General features: G+C 41.4%; 1 protein-coding gene across 1 annotated transcript in view; it reads right to left on the bottom strand.

Annotated features, from left to right (window-relative positions):
• Positions 1–17111, bottom strand: part of PRDM15 (PR/SET domain 15) — a 50208-nt gene that overhangs the window by 22740 nt on the left and 10357 nt on the right. Inside the window, exons 3-12 of the mRNA XM_063126601.1 lie at positions 14412–14505; positions 12674–12827; positions 11401–11653; positions 9803–9919; positions 7769–7993; positions 6012–6147; positions 4008–4186; positions 3062–3156; positions 2126–2213; positions 1009–1176 (exon numbers count right to left, since the gene is read on the bottom strand). Of these exons, the coding sequence (XP_062982671.1) occupies positions 1009–1176; positions 2126–2213; positions 3062–3156; positions 4008–4186; positions 6012–6147; positions 7769–7993; positions 9803–9919; positions 11401–11653; positions 12674–12827; positions 14412–14505 (1509 nt within the window). The remainder of the gene's footprint in view (positions 1–1008; positions 1177–2125; positions 2214–3061; positions 3157–4007; positions 4187–6011; positions 6148–7768; positions 7994–9802; positions 9920–11400; positions 11654–12673; positions 12828–14411; positions 14506–17111) is intronic.

Genomic DNA, 17111 nt, shown 5'->3' with positions numbered 1-17111 from the left:
CTTATTTGTTTTATTTATTAATTTATTTATTATATTTTTATACTGCCCAATAGCTGAAGCTCTCTGGGCGGTTCACAAATATTAAAACCGTGAGGAACATAATAATAAAACAGCCAACAGTCTAAAAACCCAAATAAAAAATACAATATAAAAAGCACAACCAGGATAAAGCCACACAGCAGAAATTGATATAGGATTAAAATACAGAATTAAAACAGCAAAATTTAAATTTAAGTTAAATTAGGTGTTAAAATACTGAGAAAATAAAAAGGTAGCTGGTGGCAAAAAGAACACAGTGTAGGCACCAGGCGGACCTCTCTGGGGAGCTCATTCCACAACCAGGGTGCCACAACAGAGAAAGCCCTCCTCCTAGTAGCCACCTGCCTTGCATGAGTAACAGAGTATGAACGATGCTATTCAAAGAAATTCTATCCAGCCATTTTTTCCCAGGAGGGCAAAAGTAATTACATTCAACGTCAGATCTGTCTGCACCCATCTCTTTGAACTCTCCAAAATAAACAGCAATAATTTAATAACAAGCATCTGATCAGCTGCAAACTCTATAGTAATACATGCCTATTTAGCAGTAAATTGTCAATATGGATATATTACATATTTATTTCTTGGTTATGTTAGCTTTGTTATAAGAATTTTTCTTTTTTCCATATGTACAAGGAAGACAGGAACTCTTGCAAAAACTTTATGCAACTCAAGGGCACGTGAGAGATTGTAATATCAAAAGAGGTCTTCATGAGCACTTGGTAAATCTCATCCAACATAGGAGCAGTTTAGCCCATAACCTTTAGACAGACTGCTACATCTGAATGGTTCAAAGCCTTCTTGCAATCTATTCTAGTGGTTCATTACCAGGAATGACAAAAAGAACCAGCCTCAGTGTGCCATCTTTCCAGTTTTGGAATGATTACCATCAACCTAAGGAAAATGCTTGCTCAAAATCCCAATCTGAGTGGACAATTCCACGAAGAGATCCATCACAAATGTACTTACCTTCCAGATGTCGCCTCTGGTGATCCAACATGACATCCCGCCGGTAGAACAACTTGTTGCAGATTTCACAGGCAAATTTCTTGTCCCCGTGTTTCTTTTTGTGTTTTGAGAGGTTGCTGTTCGTAGAAAAGAATCTGAAACACATATCACACTGAAACGTCTTGTCATCTGCAAGAAAAGGGTAAGAAGAATAAGTAGCCTAAATTGTTTTTGGGGTTGTTGTTTTTACTACTGAGAAATTTTTAAGAATATAACAGTTCTGTCTCTTAAAACCAACAAGCACTACCATTATTAAATACTAACACCTTGATCCCAAAGTGATACATCGCTCTGACAGCATCAAGTGGAGCTAGTTTGTACGACTGCCATCTACCTTAGCTTCTTTAATGGAGTAAGTGTGGGAGATACTGCCTGGCATGCCAGTTGCAATCACATTCAAAGACTTTAATACCAAATACCTGGAGTGCATATCAACACAGGCGATCCTGTGCTAATCTATCCTGGTGAGCCAGTGTGATGTTTTGGAACAGCCTGAGTCAGCCCTTCCCAACCTGGTATTCTTCCAATGTGCTGGACTACAACTCCCATAACCCCACAGAGGTAGTGATCATGGGGGATAATGGGAGCTGTAGTCCAACATGTTGGGAGGGCAGCAGTTTGGGATGAGTAATCAACACTATTGCTAACAAGGATTTTGAGTGTGGCAGTTCTAAATACTCATTTGACGGTGTTGTTAACCCTGAGACAATCCAAAAGATTATTCCAACCTGATGTTAAACCTGAGTTTGCCAACTCAGGTGCAGCACAGGTTCATTAGCAAGTCTGAAGACTCCCCATCTGAAGGGAAGAGACTGCCATACTGCAACTACACCAGCCTTCTCCTATCTCACTTTGCAGGGACAGAATGTTGTGGGTACTTCATATCAGTAAGAACTATGTGCATGAAGGAACTAAAGAGGACATTTAGGTGAAATTGTCTTTGAATTATTCCACCTTCACTGGTTATGCCAATTTTATAATTCTTTTCTAGAGTACAAATGGAATGACAAATGAATCTTACTATTTCCTCCTTACTAGATAAATAAAATCATAGAAAATAATTTGATTATTGGCGTACCTGTCCTACAGTTGTGGAACTCTAATGCACTCTCTATCCTAAAAGCTTTGTCGCATATAGTACACCTGTACCTGTACTCATTGTCAACCTGAGGAAATAAAAGGAGAAAATTCAAAAGGAAGCAGAAGAAATATGTCCATACATATGAAGTTTGTACATTAAAGTTAATCTGTTTAATTTGCTCCCATGATAGAGCTGGTATCCCCCAGTCCCAAATTATTTCACAGAGGATCAGACACTTTTAAATTGTAGGGTTATTTCTAAGCTTTTGCAAAAGTAGAGGAGCCAGACATATCTGAAGAAAAAACAACAGTGGGCACAATCCTATAGTCCCTGAGAGGACGTCCCAGGTGCTACACGAGAAAGCAAAACTCCCTGTCTGCCCATGGAGAAGGAGGGATGTCCTTGCAAGCGTCCTCCACGCAGCACTGGGAAGGTCCACCACTGCTGCTTCTCTGCTGGTGGAACTCTGCCAGTGAAGAAGCTGGAAAGGAGGCATTTCAGGAGCAAATTCTGGACAGATCAAGGGAGGCTTTTCATCCACAAAATCCAAAGCCCTTCCGTCCCCCTGTTATGCCCCTGGGAATGAGGGGAAACTATTCTGGCATTATTTCTCTCCCACTGTGAGGAACAGGAAAGAAAAGTTAACACCTCCCCCAACACCCCCAAACCAACAAAAAACAAAAAGGAAAAGAAAATGGGGGGGGGAGAGGAAAAGATATGACCCCCCCTCCCATTTTTCTCCACTGGTGCAAGCCTGGCAGAACCTAGGAAGTAGTGGGTCCTCTGACACTTTCTTCCTTCTCCCCTGTCCCTATTGGATTGCTCTGTATGACCAGGAGAAGGTCCATCCCCAGATGCTGCCCAATATGGCTGCATAATCCACTCCCCACCCCCCAAACCACACATAGCTTGCTGATGGAGACCCATACCAACCTCATTCCTACTGTGTTTGTACGAAACATGCTGCTTCAAGCTCTCTTTTCGGCTGAAAAGCTTAGCACATTCCTCACATTTGAACAACTTGTCGCCTGAAGGGTCAATCACAACAAGACAGAGTCAAGTCATCTGCTTCTCAATCCGGAAAATTCAGGAATAACTAAGAGCACTTTGGTCTCATGTTTACATGGGACCACATAGTTATCATATACTCTCCCAAATCTAGAAGAGACACTTCAGTTATCATATTGCATTGGAGCTGCTCCTAGTTATCAGTTTGATCCTGCTTTGGTATAATGCAAATAAAACATTCAGATTGCTACCACTGGTACTACTTCCGCTTCCTAGAGAAGTGAAGTTCTAAACCACTGATATCATTGCAGGGTAAACAAACATCACCGGAAAATACAAATGCAGAATACATTTTACAAAGTACATAATTGCAGCATCATGGAGTTGGCAACCCTACATTCATTAACCTGGGAGTAAGTCCCACTGAGCTCCATGGGACTTACTTCTGAGTAGACTGCTCTGTAAATGGTAGTAACATTATATAAGTATTTTTAGAAGCATATTACCCTATTGGGGGGGAAACATATAGGGTGATATCCAATCTTGTGCGCAACAACTCTTTTCTTGCCCCTCCTTTTCCCTGCACCCCCCCAAAACCCACTTCACAGGGTAGGGGGGACTTGTGGGCTGCATCTTACAGGGCTGCAGTGGGAGGGGGGAGCGCCTGAAACTGGGCAGAAGAAGGTTCTTCTGGCAAACTATTTTACCACTCCATTATCGTAACTGGTGAAACTTTGCCACTGCTCTAACAAAGTACTCCCTCAGCTTCCCATAACTGAATCCTGTTCCCTTTTGCTTGCCGGATTACAGAGCACCATAATCATTAGTCAAGGGAGCTGTGAAAACGAAATCAGGCTGCATTTAAACCCACCATGGGAGCGGATGTGCCTGCTGAGGTTGCTGCTGTTCTGAAACAGTTTGCTGCATATGTTACACTGATAGACTCGCTTGTGTTCCCCAAGTTGCTTGATCAGCCTGCGCCGTATCCCATGTCTGCTGGAGAGCATTAAGCTTCTCTTGAAGGTCATAGAACTCTGATGATGAGGAAACCTACCAGATTGGGAAGAACAAGGTCACAAGTGAAAGTTTCACCACGACATGGACAGAGTGTTCAGCTGTTAATTATTATTCGTTATTCCCACGCCTGTACTTCTTTACGGTGTCGGCACACTTTACAATTCTTATCTCATTTATGATAACAACTCTTTGGAACAGGATAGAGAGAAGACTAGTAGAGGGTTTTGTCTAATGTTAGTCATTTCAATGGGTCTGCTCTAAGTAAGACTAACATTGGGTACAACCCAGAGTCCTCTCACTGGCGCAACACTTCTCCCACCTGAAAGCATTCCTATGTCAAAAAGGTTTCCACGGGGGCTCCTTCAATGATGGCCTCCCCAGATGGCATTCTAGAAGAGAAATAACATGCAGGGGAACACAGGCCTGCTTGTAGCACATCTGGATCAAATCAGAGATAGGAGCCTGTTCGGTGAGCCCTGTGGTTGACCATGAACTGGAACCAGATTCTATCATGAAGTAAAGCCCTCTTCAACCTGTGCCCACCAGATATGGAGGCCTACAACTCCCATCACCTTCAGCCAGCATGAATATTGGCAATGCTGCCTGGGAATAATGAGACCAATTGTCCACCCACCTGAAGGATACAGGGTTGAGTCTGGCTGATGTAGTACACTAACCACACATCTGGGTTATTCCCCCAAGTAATAAATGACTAGTGCCAGAGTGTGCTCATTTTCTTCTTCCTCCTCCCTCCCACTCCCTTTTCCCTTGTGTCTTTTAAACTAGAAGCCTACAGATTGGGACTGTGTTATTATGGAGCTTTGTAAGCTGCTCTGGGAGCCTTTTTTAGCTGAAGATACTACCAATAAACACAAATAAATACTACCAATAATAAATGAATAATAACCATTGTGAATCTCTTTTAGATAGACTGGTGCGCTAAAAGGATTTTGTGGCCCTTCTGCAAACAGAAGCTATGCAAATGGACCACATTACAAGTATAGCTGCAGACATTTGCAGCCAAAGGATATTTAGATTGTATTAAACCAGTAAGGAGAGCTTTGTTTTTGATCTAGGTTAAATGGAAGATTACTGAGACTCATATGAACACTTAAAAAGTCATTACAACTGTATTTTTTTTACAAGAAAATATGTAAAATAAAACCAATTGCAATAATCAGGCTTTAGTCTATAATGTTTAATCGTGTTTGCCATTTCCACAGACCGAATCTGAAATGTATATTCCCAGCTATGCAAAATTGAAATCTACCTATATTATTATTGTCTAAAATTAGATTAATTCCGAATAGAGATTTATCAGCAAGCTGAATGACCTAACTCTCAGAACTTGGAGGGGTTTGTGTCCTCTGTAATCTGAGACTGAGAAATCCTCTGCCAAAATGAACCACCTTTATATAAAGACAATTGTTCAGGTGTTTTAAAAGGGGCTGCATCCTATTATTTCACTTCTGGTGCGATCCTATGCATGTTTAATCAGAAAAAAGCCTTTCAATTCTCAGCATTCCCAAGCCAGCATGTCTGGCTGAGGAATGCTGGGGATTGTAGGGCCGTTTTTTCTGGCTAAACTAGCATAGGGATTTTTTCTGGCTAAACTAGCATAGGTTTTTTTTCTGGCTAAACTTGCACCCTTGAGCTCTTGCATTATTTACAAAAGCAAAATAACAATCTATGATTTGCACTTTTGATTATTTTTTTCATGTTTTATTATATTCAAGGTGAGAAAAAAAATCTCTTTTGCTCAAGATCAGCATCTTCCAGATCAAGAAATAGTGGATCATTGTAATAAGGAAGCAGGGCCTTTCACCACTTGCCTTTTCCTTTTTCAGGAGGGACTTACTTTGTTATTGAATTCATACTGTTTGCAGTACTGGGCAGCTTCCCTAGCATCAGTTCCATAATCCTTTCTTCTGCTGAAGAAGGAAGAGCTGTATCATCAGGTGGAATCTCCGTAATGATTTCAGCAACATGTTCCACTGTTAATTGAATTAATTATTACCAAGAAAAGGTCAGTGAATTGTGATCTGTAAATACAACTATACAAGATATTGAACGAAATGATTCTTCCCCACCCAGGTTAAGCCAAAGATGATCCATAGTGCAATCCTAAACATATTTACTCAGAAGGCCCTCTGATTTCAACAGGATTTACTCCTGTGTAAGTGTGCATAGGATTGTGGCCTTAATATCATTTGGACCATTGAATTCAGTGGGATTTAACTAGTTTAAACCCATGTTCTTTGCCCTAACTGAGGCATGGATGAGGCCATCAATTCAATTACCCAGAGACTTGGAGATTAGTTCCGATGTAACAAGTTATGTTTGAACTACGAATAAATTAAAGTAACACTTTAATTGTTGGCATTTCAATTAATACTGATAGCAAATATGCGAGAAAGAACATGTGGTGCAAAGCAGCCAAAGCACAATGTCTCAATGAATTTATCTGATATCCATTTTCGTTTGTAAAATTATCAATCATTTATATCACTCGGCAAAAGGGGCAGCAAGCTTGCAATTTTTCTGTCAGAGGAGGGGGTGGTAGTGGTGGTAAAGTGATTAAATTCAACAAAGAAGGTGTTGAAAGGGGGAAACACTTTATGGACAATCACTTTCTGTTGTAGAGGGAGGGGTCACAGCTAGGGATATCAGGTTTTCTTCTCCCCCACCCACCCCTGCCCACATTAAAGCGTCTAGAGGGATTCCGCATTTGATTGAAGCAAAGGTACCGAGGGAGGGGTACAACACCCCCAGCGTGCCATTTCTCCAGATCTTAATAGCTTCCCAAAGTCGCTGTTAGGCTGCTGGATAGAAAAAAGCCCATGTACCTGCATTGTGCTTGTCATTTCCTCCCAGCAGGCCTAATAGCAACTATGGGAGAAGAGTGTGACCGGAAAGAAATAAGCACCCTGTCTTCTCAACCATTCCAATAACATTCAGACTACCCACCACCCGTGATGAAGAAAAAAATGGGAGATCTGGTTTCAGATCTCCTGTGTCATCTCTATTTTGGTCCTTAGGCATCCTCAGAGCTGGGGGAGACCTCTGCTCTGCCTAGTGGCGTTTTGAACTTCTTTCAGCTCAAGGGCTGAATTCAATTTTGGAGAAGCTCTTGAAGGTCACATCCCAGTGCTGGGTGGAGCCAAAGATGCCCGGATATTGTCGCTTAAAGCTCTTAAGGCCAGTCACTAGGAGAGGCACATCAACTTTTTAGAATGGGGAAAAAGCCTGGAAACCACCAAACTACTGGTGGTCAGGGGAAAGGAAGTGGGCCAGGGAAAAGGGATGGGGCCACCTGGGAAACCCCGAAGGGCCAGACTGAGGTAGGCTGGATTTGGCCTGAGACTCGACACCCTGCCTTAAAAGAGCTGCAGTCAGAGGGAGAAAATAATATTGGGCTAGAGGGTTCAAAGGTCCAACTGCTTGTAGTACACAACCTATTACTCCAGGTTACCCAATGCAACTATATCATAAGGTGAAAGATGCCGCTTTCCCCTGCACCCTCATCACAGCACTTGGCAATGCAAAATAGTTCTTTTCTTAGGCTATGAAACGAAAGATCCTGGAGAGCTACTTTTAGTAACTTCTGGGTCTCACCAGAAGGTTCTTTATCATCCACAATCACAAGAGGAGTTTCTACTTTTGCTACTTTGGGCTTTCTCCCCCTTCGTGGTTTTCTCTTCACATCCGCAGAGGTATTGGCACTTTCACAGGGGATGGGTTGGTCTGCAGGGGGAGCCACCACAGCCTTCTCGGGAAGGGCATCATTTTGATGGTTCCGTGGAGTTCCTTTGGATTGCTCCAAGTGACTCCGCAGGTGTTCTGCAAGGAAAGAGTGATGAGGTTTGAGTCACAGGCAGGTAAGTGGGTGGCAGAACCTCAGAAGCTAACTGCAACCTTTGCACAAAGCTGTGACAAAACGCATAACATTTCTTTGGAAATGTCTTTATATTCCACACAGTCCATGAAGCAAATGACAGCAATTGCTACAAAAAACAGAACAGAACACAGAATCAGTGTGCATTGTATTCCAAAGTGTTGCTATGTAGACAGGAAGAGCTTTTTAAAAGGCACAAGTGAGTGTTTTATGTGATATTTGTCACTGAAAACATAACTTCAGCAATTTTGGATTTCAATCACTGTGTTAAAAATAAGCCTGAACAGAACATATAATTCCTCTAAAATCCCAGGAAAAATACCAATGGTATGATAATCACACTATTTTATCTTCGCTACTTGTTTCTCTCCCCCTAAATACTGAACTGCATGTATTTAATGTCAGTTGTTACTGTATTTGTAATCTTACTTCTTGGAATATTAGGGTGGGGTGAGACAGAGAAAGAAATAAAGAAAAAATTCCTGCAGGGACCTTGTATTAAAAAAAAACACACCACTTGAAGTAGTTATTATTATTATTATTATTATTTAAACAAAAAGTGTTGTAATGTATGTAAGACTTTCAGCACAGTGTAATTTAGAACTGAAAACAGTTTGGCCAAGTTTTTATTTTGAGGGTACAGATTAGAAGCTGGAAGTTGTTAATAGTAAATGTATATGCAACCAGCCAGGCTCAGAGTTTCTGTATTTTTGTGCACACTTGCTTTGGGAAACCGCCCATAGAGCTTCGGCTATGGGGTGGTATATAAATGTAATAAATAATAATAATAATAATAATAATAATAATAATAATAATAATAATAATAATAGATTATAGGAATATTCCAATTATGAAATATTGCTAGGAGGTGATTTAAATAGCGTTCCAAATTCTGTCTTGGACAGAAACCATATTACAAAGCTAAGTGAAAATGCATAGCCAGCAACTTTTTAAAAAGGCTGTGATGAAGAGATTGGGAGATTTCATAATCTAGATAAAGTCTAGATCAATCAGCCTTTCTGAAGAATCAATTTATTCTTCTCATCACCTCAGTTGATTCCAGGTATTGCAGACGTAGGAATCAATCAGAGAACATTATCTGACCATGCTCAGTTTTTCTGTCATGTTATCTACTCTAGGGTAGAATTAAAAATAATAACTGGAGGCTTAATATTTCCCTGTTGAAGAATGATAATATACATCAATATATAAGGGATAATGTTCTTTTTCAGTCTAACCCTGTACAAAACACAAAGTGGGTCAAAACACGGAAAGCTGAATAAGCAAGGCTGTTATCCAGGAATCACCTCTGCTTTGAAAAAGCAGGGAGAGAAGTAGAGACTTTTTAAAGAAAATAAGGCTGCAATCCTTTGCATGCTTAGACAGATAAAAATCATACAGCTCCCAGCATGCCCTAGCCACCAATGCTGGCTGGGGGCATACTGGGAGCTGCAAGACATTTTTCTGTCTAAACATGCAAAGGATTGTGCCCTAAAAGAGTCAGAAGATAGACATAAAGAGAGTCACAAAATAAAGTTTGTGCAGAAAATAAGCCATTAGAAAAGGCTATTTGAAATGAGATAGGTTTAGAACGTCTCTCCAATAACTATCACAGATCAATTGGCTGCATAATATAGGTCATTAGATTTTGACAGTTGCATTATCACAGGCATCACACTCTATAGTAAACGATTCCAGAGCCATAACACTGGCTACGTTGGGGGTACACAACAGAGACCAAAGGGTTTCCATACCTGAAGATTCACCTTTAGCAGACTGGAAATTCTTGAGCGTTTTCAGAGAAAACACACCAGGATCTGAAGTACTTTTGTTTCCTTCTTGGTCACATTCCATCACAACTAAACACACATCTGTTAGAGAGATGTTTTTATAAGCTTATTTTTCTACATAGCACATTTCCATTTCAGTGCCAAGAGTTTTGCCTACAATGTGGCTGAAAAATTCACAGCCTATTTCCAAAACCATCTCCATTCTACTCTGACTGAGACCTTTTTAGCCACTTTTCATACAATGCCTGCTACACTTCAAGACATTTAGAGGCAGGGTGCACACTCTTTCAACTTGATGTCTACAGCATACATTCAGGTTTTGCATACAGTAGCTGCTACAGGCACTCTACCTGTTACAACCTTCGACCAGAAAGGTCTGCAGGATAGTTGAAACTTCCAGTTTCAAATCAGGCATTCAGGTCACAGGTGATTACAGAGACTTGCAACAAATACACACACACACAGTAAGAGTGAAACAAGGCATGAATTTAGAACAATTTAGAATTTAGGTAACTGGACTTTGTTCTAATGTGAGATCATGGGAATTTTGTTGCAATGTGATTCACAGTTCACGGTTTATATGTACACTGCTCTCCCCCAACCTGGTTCCCTACAGATGTTTTGGACTACAACACCCAGGACTATTGACTGGGCTGGGTATGGTTGATGGGATTGAATTTCAAAACCTCTGGAGGGCACCAGGCTGGGGTAGGCTGATGTACACTAACATTGTTTAAGGTCATCTGTATGGTGGAGAGGAGGAGGAGGAGGAGGAGAGCAAGCCACCCAGAGAAGCCTCAGGGCCAACCTGCACAGCATACAGAGACACATGTAGCTTTTCTCAGATGTCCTTTCTTTCTTTAACAGAAAGCACTTTCCTTTGTGGGGGCGGGGTGGGTGGGATGGAGGGACAGGTGGATAGACAGAAAGTTTCGAGCTAAAAAAAAAGAACTGAAAGGCTTAAAGCATCAGCCCCTCCTCCTGGGGAGTCTCCAATGGAACTTGCAGCCTTGGAGGTTGCTTTCTGTTTTGTTTTAAAAAAATGTCAATGAAAGGACACAAACGGCTACATAGAAAGGCCGAGGTCCAGACATACCTTGTGTGGGCAGGATGACACTTCTGCTTGTGCAAAGCATCCCTGTCAAAATCCCTCACGTCTCTGTTTTGTTGCAACCCTCCCCAGCATGTGCCATTCCACGGGGTCCACAAGAGTGGATTTTGAGGGTGGATCTGCAGTGGCACTAGAGATGGAGGGAGCTAGAAAGGCCGCATTTCTTGAGCAAAGTTCTGCTTGTCTTATCACTTATTCCAGCCTAATGTGAAAATATTGGGTCACAGTATTGGGGAAACGGAGGGATACAAATAAATAAATGATGATGAAGAAGAAGATGATGATGATGTAGCATGGCCCTCAGGTAATGCATGAACCAGGGCAAAGACTTTATCCATTTATTTTCATGTTTGCATGAGCCAGAGAAAAACCTGAAGAGTCAAAGAAAATGCTGGTGCTGTAGTTGGAAAAAAAAACCCTCTCCCCCTCTCCCTCAAGCAACCAAACTCACCATTGGCAATGCTAGAAACTTGCTTTAGTACTGGTTTTTCCATTTTTTTGGCGTAGAAAGCTGCATACCATACTCTTAACTCAGTTCCCGGTGGGATGTCCCGGGAAGTAGTGAAGTAAATATCATTATCGTGCTGAAAGGCAGTCAGGTTCTGATGTTCATATTGGTTGGCTGGTCTCACCATCATCATCCAGTTGCAATAATCTTCATTAGAGGTATCAAAATACACTGGAGGCTCATCTTTCTGAAAAACCTAATAGACACCCATGCAAATATTGAATACAAACTTAGCACTAATGACCATCTAATAAATAACAGTACATGCAAGAATGAAATTCTTCTACTAGAGCATGCCTTCACCTTGGGGTACCTGAATTACTGTAATGACATGGGAGGAAAGCATAAAGAAATGGGCTCTCCTGACCCTGAAGTAAACAGTAACATTAATTGGTCTTGATGCTCATATCTAAAAGCTTCTCGGTTCTCATTCATTTACTTGGCTTGAGCAACCAGCAGATTTCTGCTTCATAACTGCTTATGTCATACTACATTCCTGCCTTTTGATTATTGCTTTGATGTATATTGCCTTGCCTTATCTTACTGATGCCCTTTCCCAACATATTTTTCACTCCTCCCAGACTTCAAAGATCTCCTGGAATCTTTACTATATCATCCACATATCTGACTATTGGTACTGATGACCCCTGGTAAGAGCCTGAGAGCTGCTCTAAAGATCCGTCCAGTCCAACACTATGTTAACAGTAGCCAGCCAGATGGCTCTGGGAAACTCAAAAGCACATGGGCATGGAGACAGCTGTCCAATTGTTTAAGAAAAGCCTCTGGTCACTGAAGGTAGATTGCCTCTGAACTGGGAAGTTCCCTTCTTAGTAGCTACAGAAGCTGCTATAGGGGAATGAAAATTGAGCTTTTCCAATGATGAAAAAGTCCATTGACTATTGGAATCTTGTTAGTTTTGCTTCTCCACCATATGTTGACTAAAAGCATCAACACATGTTGGTTGCATGACTCCACTCTTTGGAAGTCAACAGATGAACTAAAATTTTGTTCAGCATGTTATACAAACAACAATATAGTTCCAGCTTCTGGTAAGCAAAAGGACAGGGTATTTTTGTGTGTGGCGGTTTTAGATATAACTGAAAGAGAACCAAACTGAAATAGAGGGTAAATACAACTTCAGACAATGGTGGGGCCTGGTACTTCTATTTTATAGCATCGTTACATTATCAGTAACCTAAACTCAGTGTCATTGTACCTTCAAAAGAAATGCTGACTCCTTTTCCAATTTGGTAACTCTCTTGGATTCGAAGGGGCCAAACTGGGTACGTTTGACCAGCTGAGTTACTGCAAAAACACCTTCAGTGCCATCTTCAAGTTGCCTAATCTCCAAGTTGGAAGGAAGGGATGATCTAAGAAGTGAAGATTTTGAGCAAATCAGGGTGAACCACAAATGACTTGACTCTTAACATTTTAAAACTGATTTCATTTATTATTACATTTATATTCCACTTTTTTCCTCTCGCAAGGAACTCAAGTTATTGACAGAATAACTAAGATAAAGGAAAACCATGTGACTCTTCTTCTCTACTATTGTATGATATGGGAACCAGTGTAGACAATCAGCTAAAGTGATAGATTTAGAAAGCCTGGGTTCAAATCCTTCTCTAATTATTGATGTCACTACAGCTCAGAGCCACTTCCAAAAATTACGATTTTACTATAGGAACACAGGAAGCTGTCAGAGTATACTATGTCGGAGAATTTGTCCATTTAGCCCACTATTGTCTAGTCAGATTGGAAGTGAATCTCCAGAGCCTCTGAGCCTTCCACATCACCTGGTACCAGCAGTGGAGGTTGGTTGCTCCGATATTAGTGGGGTGGTGAATCTGCTCCGGGTTCTGGTCAGAAATCTAAAGGAGTTGCCCAAGGTGCTTCCACCTGGTTCTGACTGAAACCCAGATTCACCCTCCCACTGACATCAGAGCCACCAGCCTCCACTGCTGGTACCTGATCATTTGAGATGGAGATGACAGGCTTGGAACTGGGATGTTCTTCATGTCCCCTCCACAAAAAAGACTACATAGAAAACACTTCCACGTTTTCAGGCATTTCCCTTTATTAAAGTTCTTTCTGTGTAAATAATCCAAAATCTGAAGTGAACCTGAGTCTCAAGTTTTATAACACATAACCTCACATCGCTACTATAAAGACAAAGGGTTGTATCCAATGGATGGTACCCAGTGTTACTCTAACCAGCACTGGATGCAACCCAAAGACTGTGAGAGACAGGTACATTATTATTAATAATAATAACAACAACTCCTCAAACAAGTGAAACTAAAGATGGTTAAGTTACTTAATAAGAAGATCTTCAACCCAAGTTGTTGTCTTTATTGACAATTTAGTCAATATTGACAATTTAGTCAATTTAGCAATGCCAATGACCAAAAAGAAAACTGGACTTGCTTCCAAATACTTCAGGCTGTTTTGGCCCAAATAAAGAATGTCTCCCATTCTTCAAGCATATTCACAATCTCAAACAGATTGAACCAATTTAGAAGCTAGTCCGAAATGGGTCACTTGTGAATTCCTTTTGTGCTGTCCATGATACAGTTCAGCCTGTTTGTCTCCCTTCCTGTGGCAAAGCCAACGAAGCTATCCTCAGCCTCCAAGAAAAGGTGAAGGTAACAGGGATGCTCCAACCCTGAATTTCTGCCCTGGCTGACCGGACTAATTGGTACTCCATCCTTACTGGCTCCTTCGTCCTGAAGAGAGCGGGGACTTGCAGCAGTACTTTAGAATTGTCTGAGAGATTTGGAATAAGGTACACGTGAAGTTTCCAAGACCTTTCCAAGACCAGTCCAAGAGCATTCCCAGCTCGAGATAGGCAGAACAGAAGGTTAACGAGAACAGAGGATTCCCTTCTGCGGCTGTGCCGATCTGACTTTGTTCACTTCAAAAAATAAACTAGGAGCAGAGCAAAAGTTACATACCTTGCCCTACTTAACACAAAGGAATCTTTGACAGTCACCACTGGACCAAGCTCTGGGCATTCTGAATCATGATACTGATTACAATCTTCACACCCTGGAAGCAAAAAAGAAAAAAAGAAAAGAAAAGAGGAAGAGCCGTTTTCTTTCTCAGAGCCATGGAGAAAATTCAACCCCCCTCGCACTAATTCCAACTGCCATGATATTTAATAATCCAGTGGCTACACACCCAGTTGAATCAATAGAATGTTTCAGCTCAACTCAAGGATAATAAATGGCAGTTGTGTTATCAGACTATAACCATATTTGAAAATATCTCAAAGAAAGTATGTTTTGAGCAAATGCCTAATGAATGTAGCTTATCAGTAGAAGTGAAAGGAGGCCTACAGCAAGCGAAAGCAGCACTTGGTTTAATATCTTTTGGCTAGAAAATAATTTTCTCTGAATCAATGTGTACAGAATCGGATATGCTTTCTGCTAGATGTTATACATACATTACATATTTGCAGCACCTTCCAGCACATTATTCTGTAATAACATCCCAGGAAAATACAAATTACCTCAACTTACATCTCACTATTTAGAGCAAATGATATTGCAGCAACCGAGAGACATCACTTGGACCAGGGAAGGGCAACATTTGGCCTGTGGGGGATCAGCCAGCCTCTGATCAGAGATAACATGCAGATTCCCCTGGACTCAGCCGGGGCTGGCACAACCAGTTCTCTTTGTGTGCCAACTCCTTTCCTCTTACATCCCAATGCCCAACTGGGATGCGAGAGGCACAGGAAGGAGGCACCCAATTCAGCCGTTGCTTGCAGGAGCAGCCTCTTTGAAGCGCCAGCCAAGTTGTTTTTCCATACATAGAGAGAAGAAAGGAGGGGGAAGTGGATGGTGCACCATGGGAGGAGTGGGGCTCCAGGCAAGGCCCCACCCCCATGATATCAATCGTGCTGCTGGCTTGATCTGTGGGGGGAGGGGGGGCACCCAGCCCAAGGACCAAAAGAAGTTGCCCACCCCTGACATAGACCAGGGTCTCAAGAAGGAACAGGAATGTGCAGGAATGAATTGTCCATACAGCCATAGCTTGACTGGTTGTTTTTGTCATAGCAGTCCCCACTGCTTTAGAGACAAGTTGCTTTTTAAACTGAATAGTGGCCTGTCTCTTTGGCAGCAAAAGCTACTATGAGAAACACAACCAGAAACATTCCAGCTGAACATTATGTTTTCTGCCATGCTTATATTTCTCTTCTTTGGATGCATAATAGAAGTCCAAACATACCTTTAATTGCTTTATGTGCGCAGGAAGGTTACTCCAACCTTATTTTTCGGTTCTTCATATGTTGCATCTGTACTAACACAGCTTACCCAGGGCAGTGAGATGACATATCTCTGCAGGCAATCCCCCCACCCCACCCCCATGGTATGACTCAACAACAGAGTGACAAACCAACATGGATTCTAAAACCTGGACCTTTGCTTTCAGACTGATACTACCACACCTCACTGTTCTGCACCCTAAAAATATATCCTAGACTTGCCTACATCAAGTCAATCTGTAATTTCTGAGTAACATCACAGACATGCCCAGCATCTGCTTGGTTTGTGTGTAAAATACAAAAATCTGGAAACCACTTTGCTTTTTGGTAAAACACAAAAAGCATCATAGTTGTCAGGAGTGCAAAGTCATCACAACTGATCAGCAATGTGCATTTTTTAATTTCTGTTTTGGCCTTGTGGGCATCTACAAAGCTTTTAGCTATGTTCTCAATATTGATTTCTTGTGATGTTGCATGAAGAAAAAGCACAAAGCAGCATCCGTTTCAGAGCCAAATTACAGCAGTATCTGTACAAAACAAATGGTACAGCTTGTAAAAGGAGACTGCTTGAAGTCATGGCTGCCCATGATGCTAGCTGCTAGTAATTAATGCCCCCCTCCCCGTGCCATGCACGCACGCACACACTCCATGTCTAGCTGTGAAGACAGCATTATTCGACATGTACTTTGATGCATCTCAAAGCCTACCATACTCCTCTCTGGTTACAGCCCCAATTCCATCCAGAGATTGCATGATAACCTTACCCAAATTATTCTCCTACATGTGTTGGGGAGCAAAAGAACACTTTCACCCTGCCTGGCCAGTATGCCTGTTTGTCTATTTATTTAATTTAATTTATTTAATTGTTTATTTATTGAATTCATTGTACTTCTATATCACCTTTCTGGAACTAACCCAGGCAGTTTGCCAAAAAAATTAGAAAACAAAAATCAACAAAGAAAGACATAGTAAAACATCAAATAAATAAACTAACAACTTCAAAAAATGGTAACAACAATTTTAAAAGCCAAATTAAAAAGATGTGTCTTGACCTTTTTCCTGAATGCAGAGGGAGCGGGGACTAGTTGCAAATCGCAAGGCAGTGTGTTCAAAGTTTGGGAACAACATAGGAGAAAGCCCTTCCCGCGTACCTGGCAAGTGGGCCTCTGTAAACTATGCCATCTTCAAAAGGGCCTCTCCTGCTGATCTTAGTAACCAAGAAAATTCATACCAAGATAGGCAGTCTCCATGTAACTCTGACAACACAGGACACTATTGCATGGGTGTAATGTTTAAAAGGGTGTGAAATCCAGGGTATATAGGACCAAACTACAAATAACATGTGTGAATCAACTGCGCAATCTGAGCCTATGCCCATCTCATT

The sequence above is a fragment of the Elgaria multicarinata genome, chromosome 5, assembly GCF_023053635.1.
Source record: "Elgaria multicarinata webbii isolate HBS135686 ecotype San Diego chromosome 5, rElgMul1.1.pri, whole genome shotgun sequence".
Classification (NCBI taxonomy): domain Eukaryota; kingdom Metazoa; phylum Chordata; class Lepidosauria; order Squamata; family Anguidae; genus Elgaria; species Elgaria multicarinata.
Note: the sequence above shows the minus strand (reverse complement) of the source record. Positions and strands in the feature narration are given on the sequence as shown.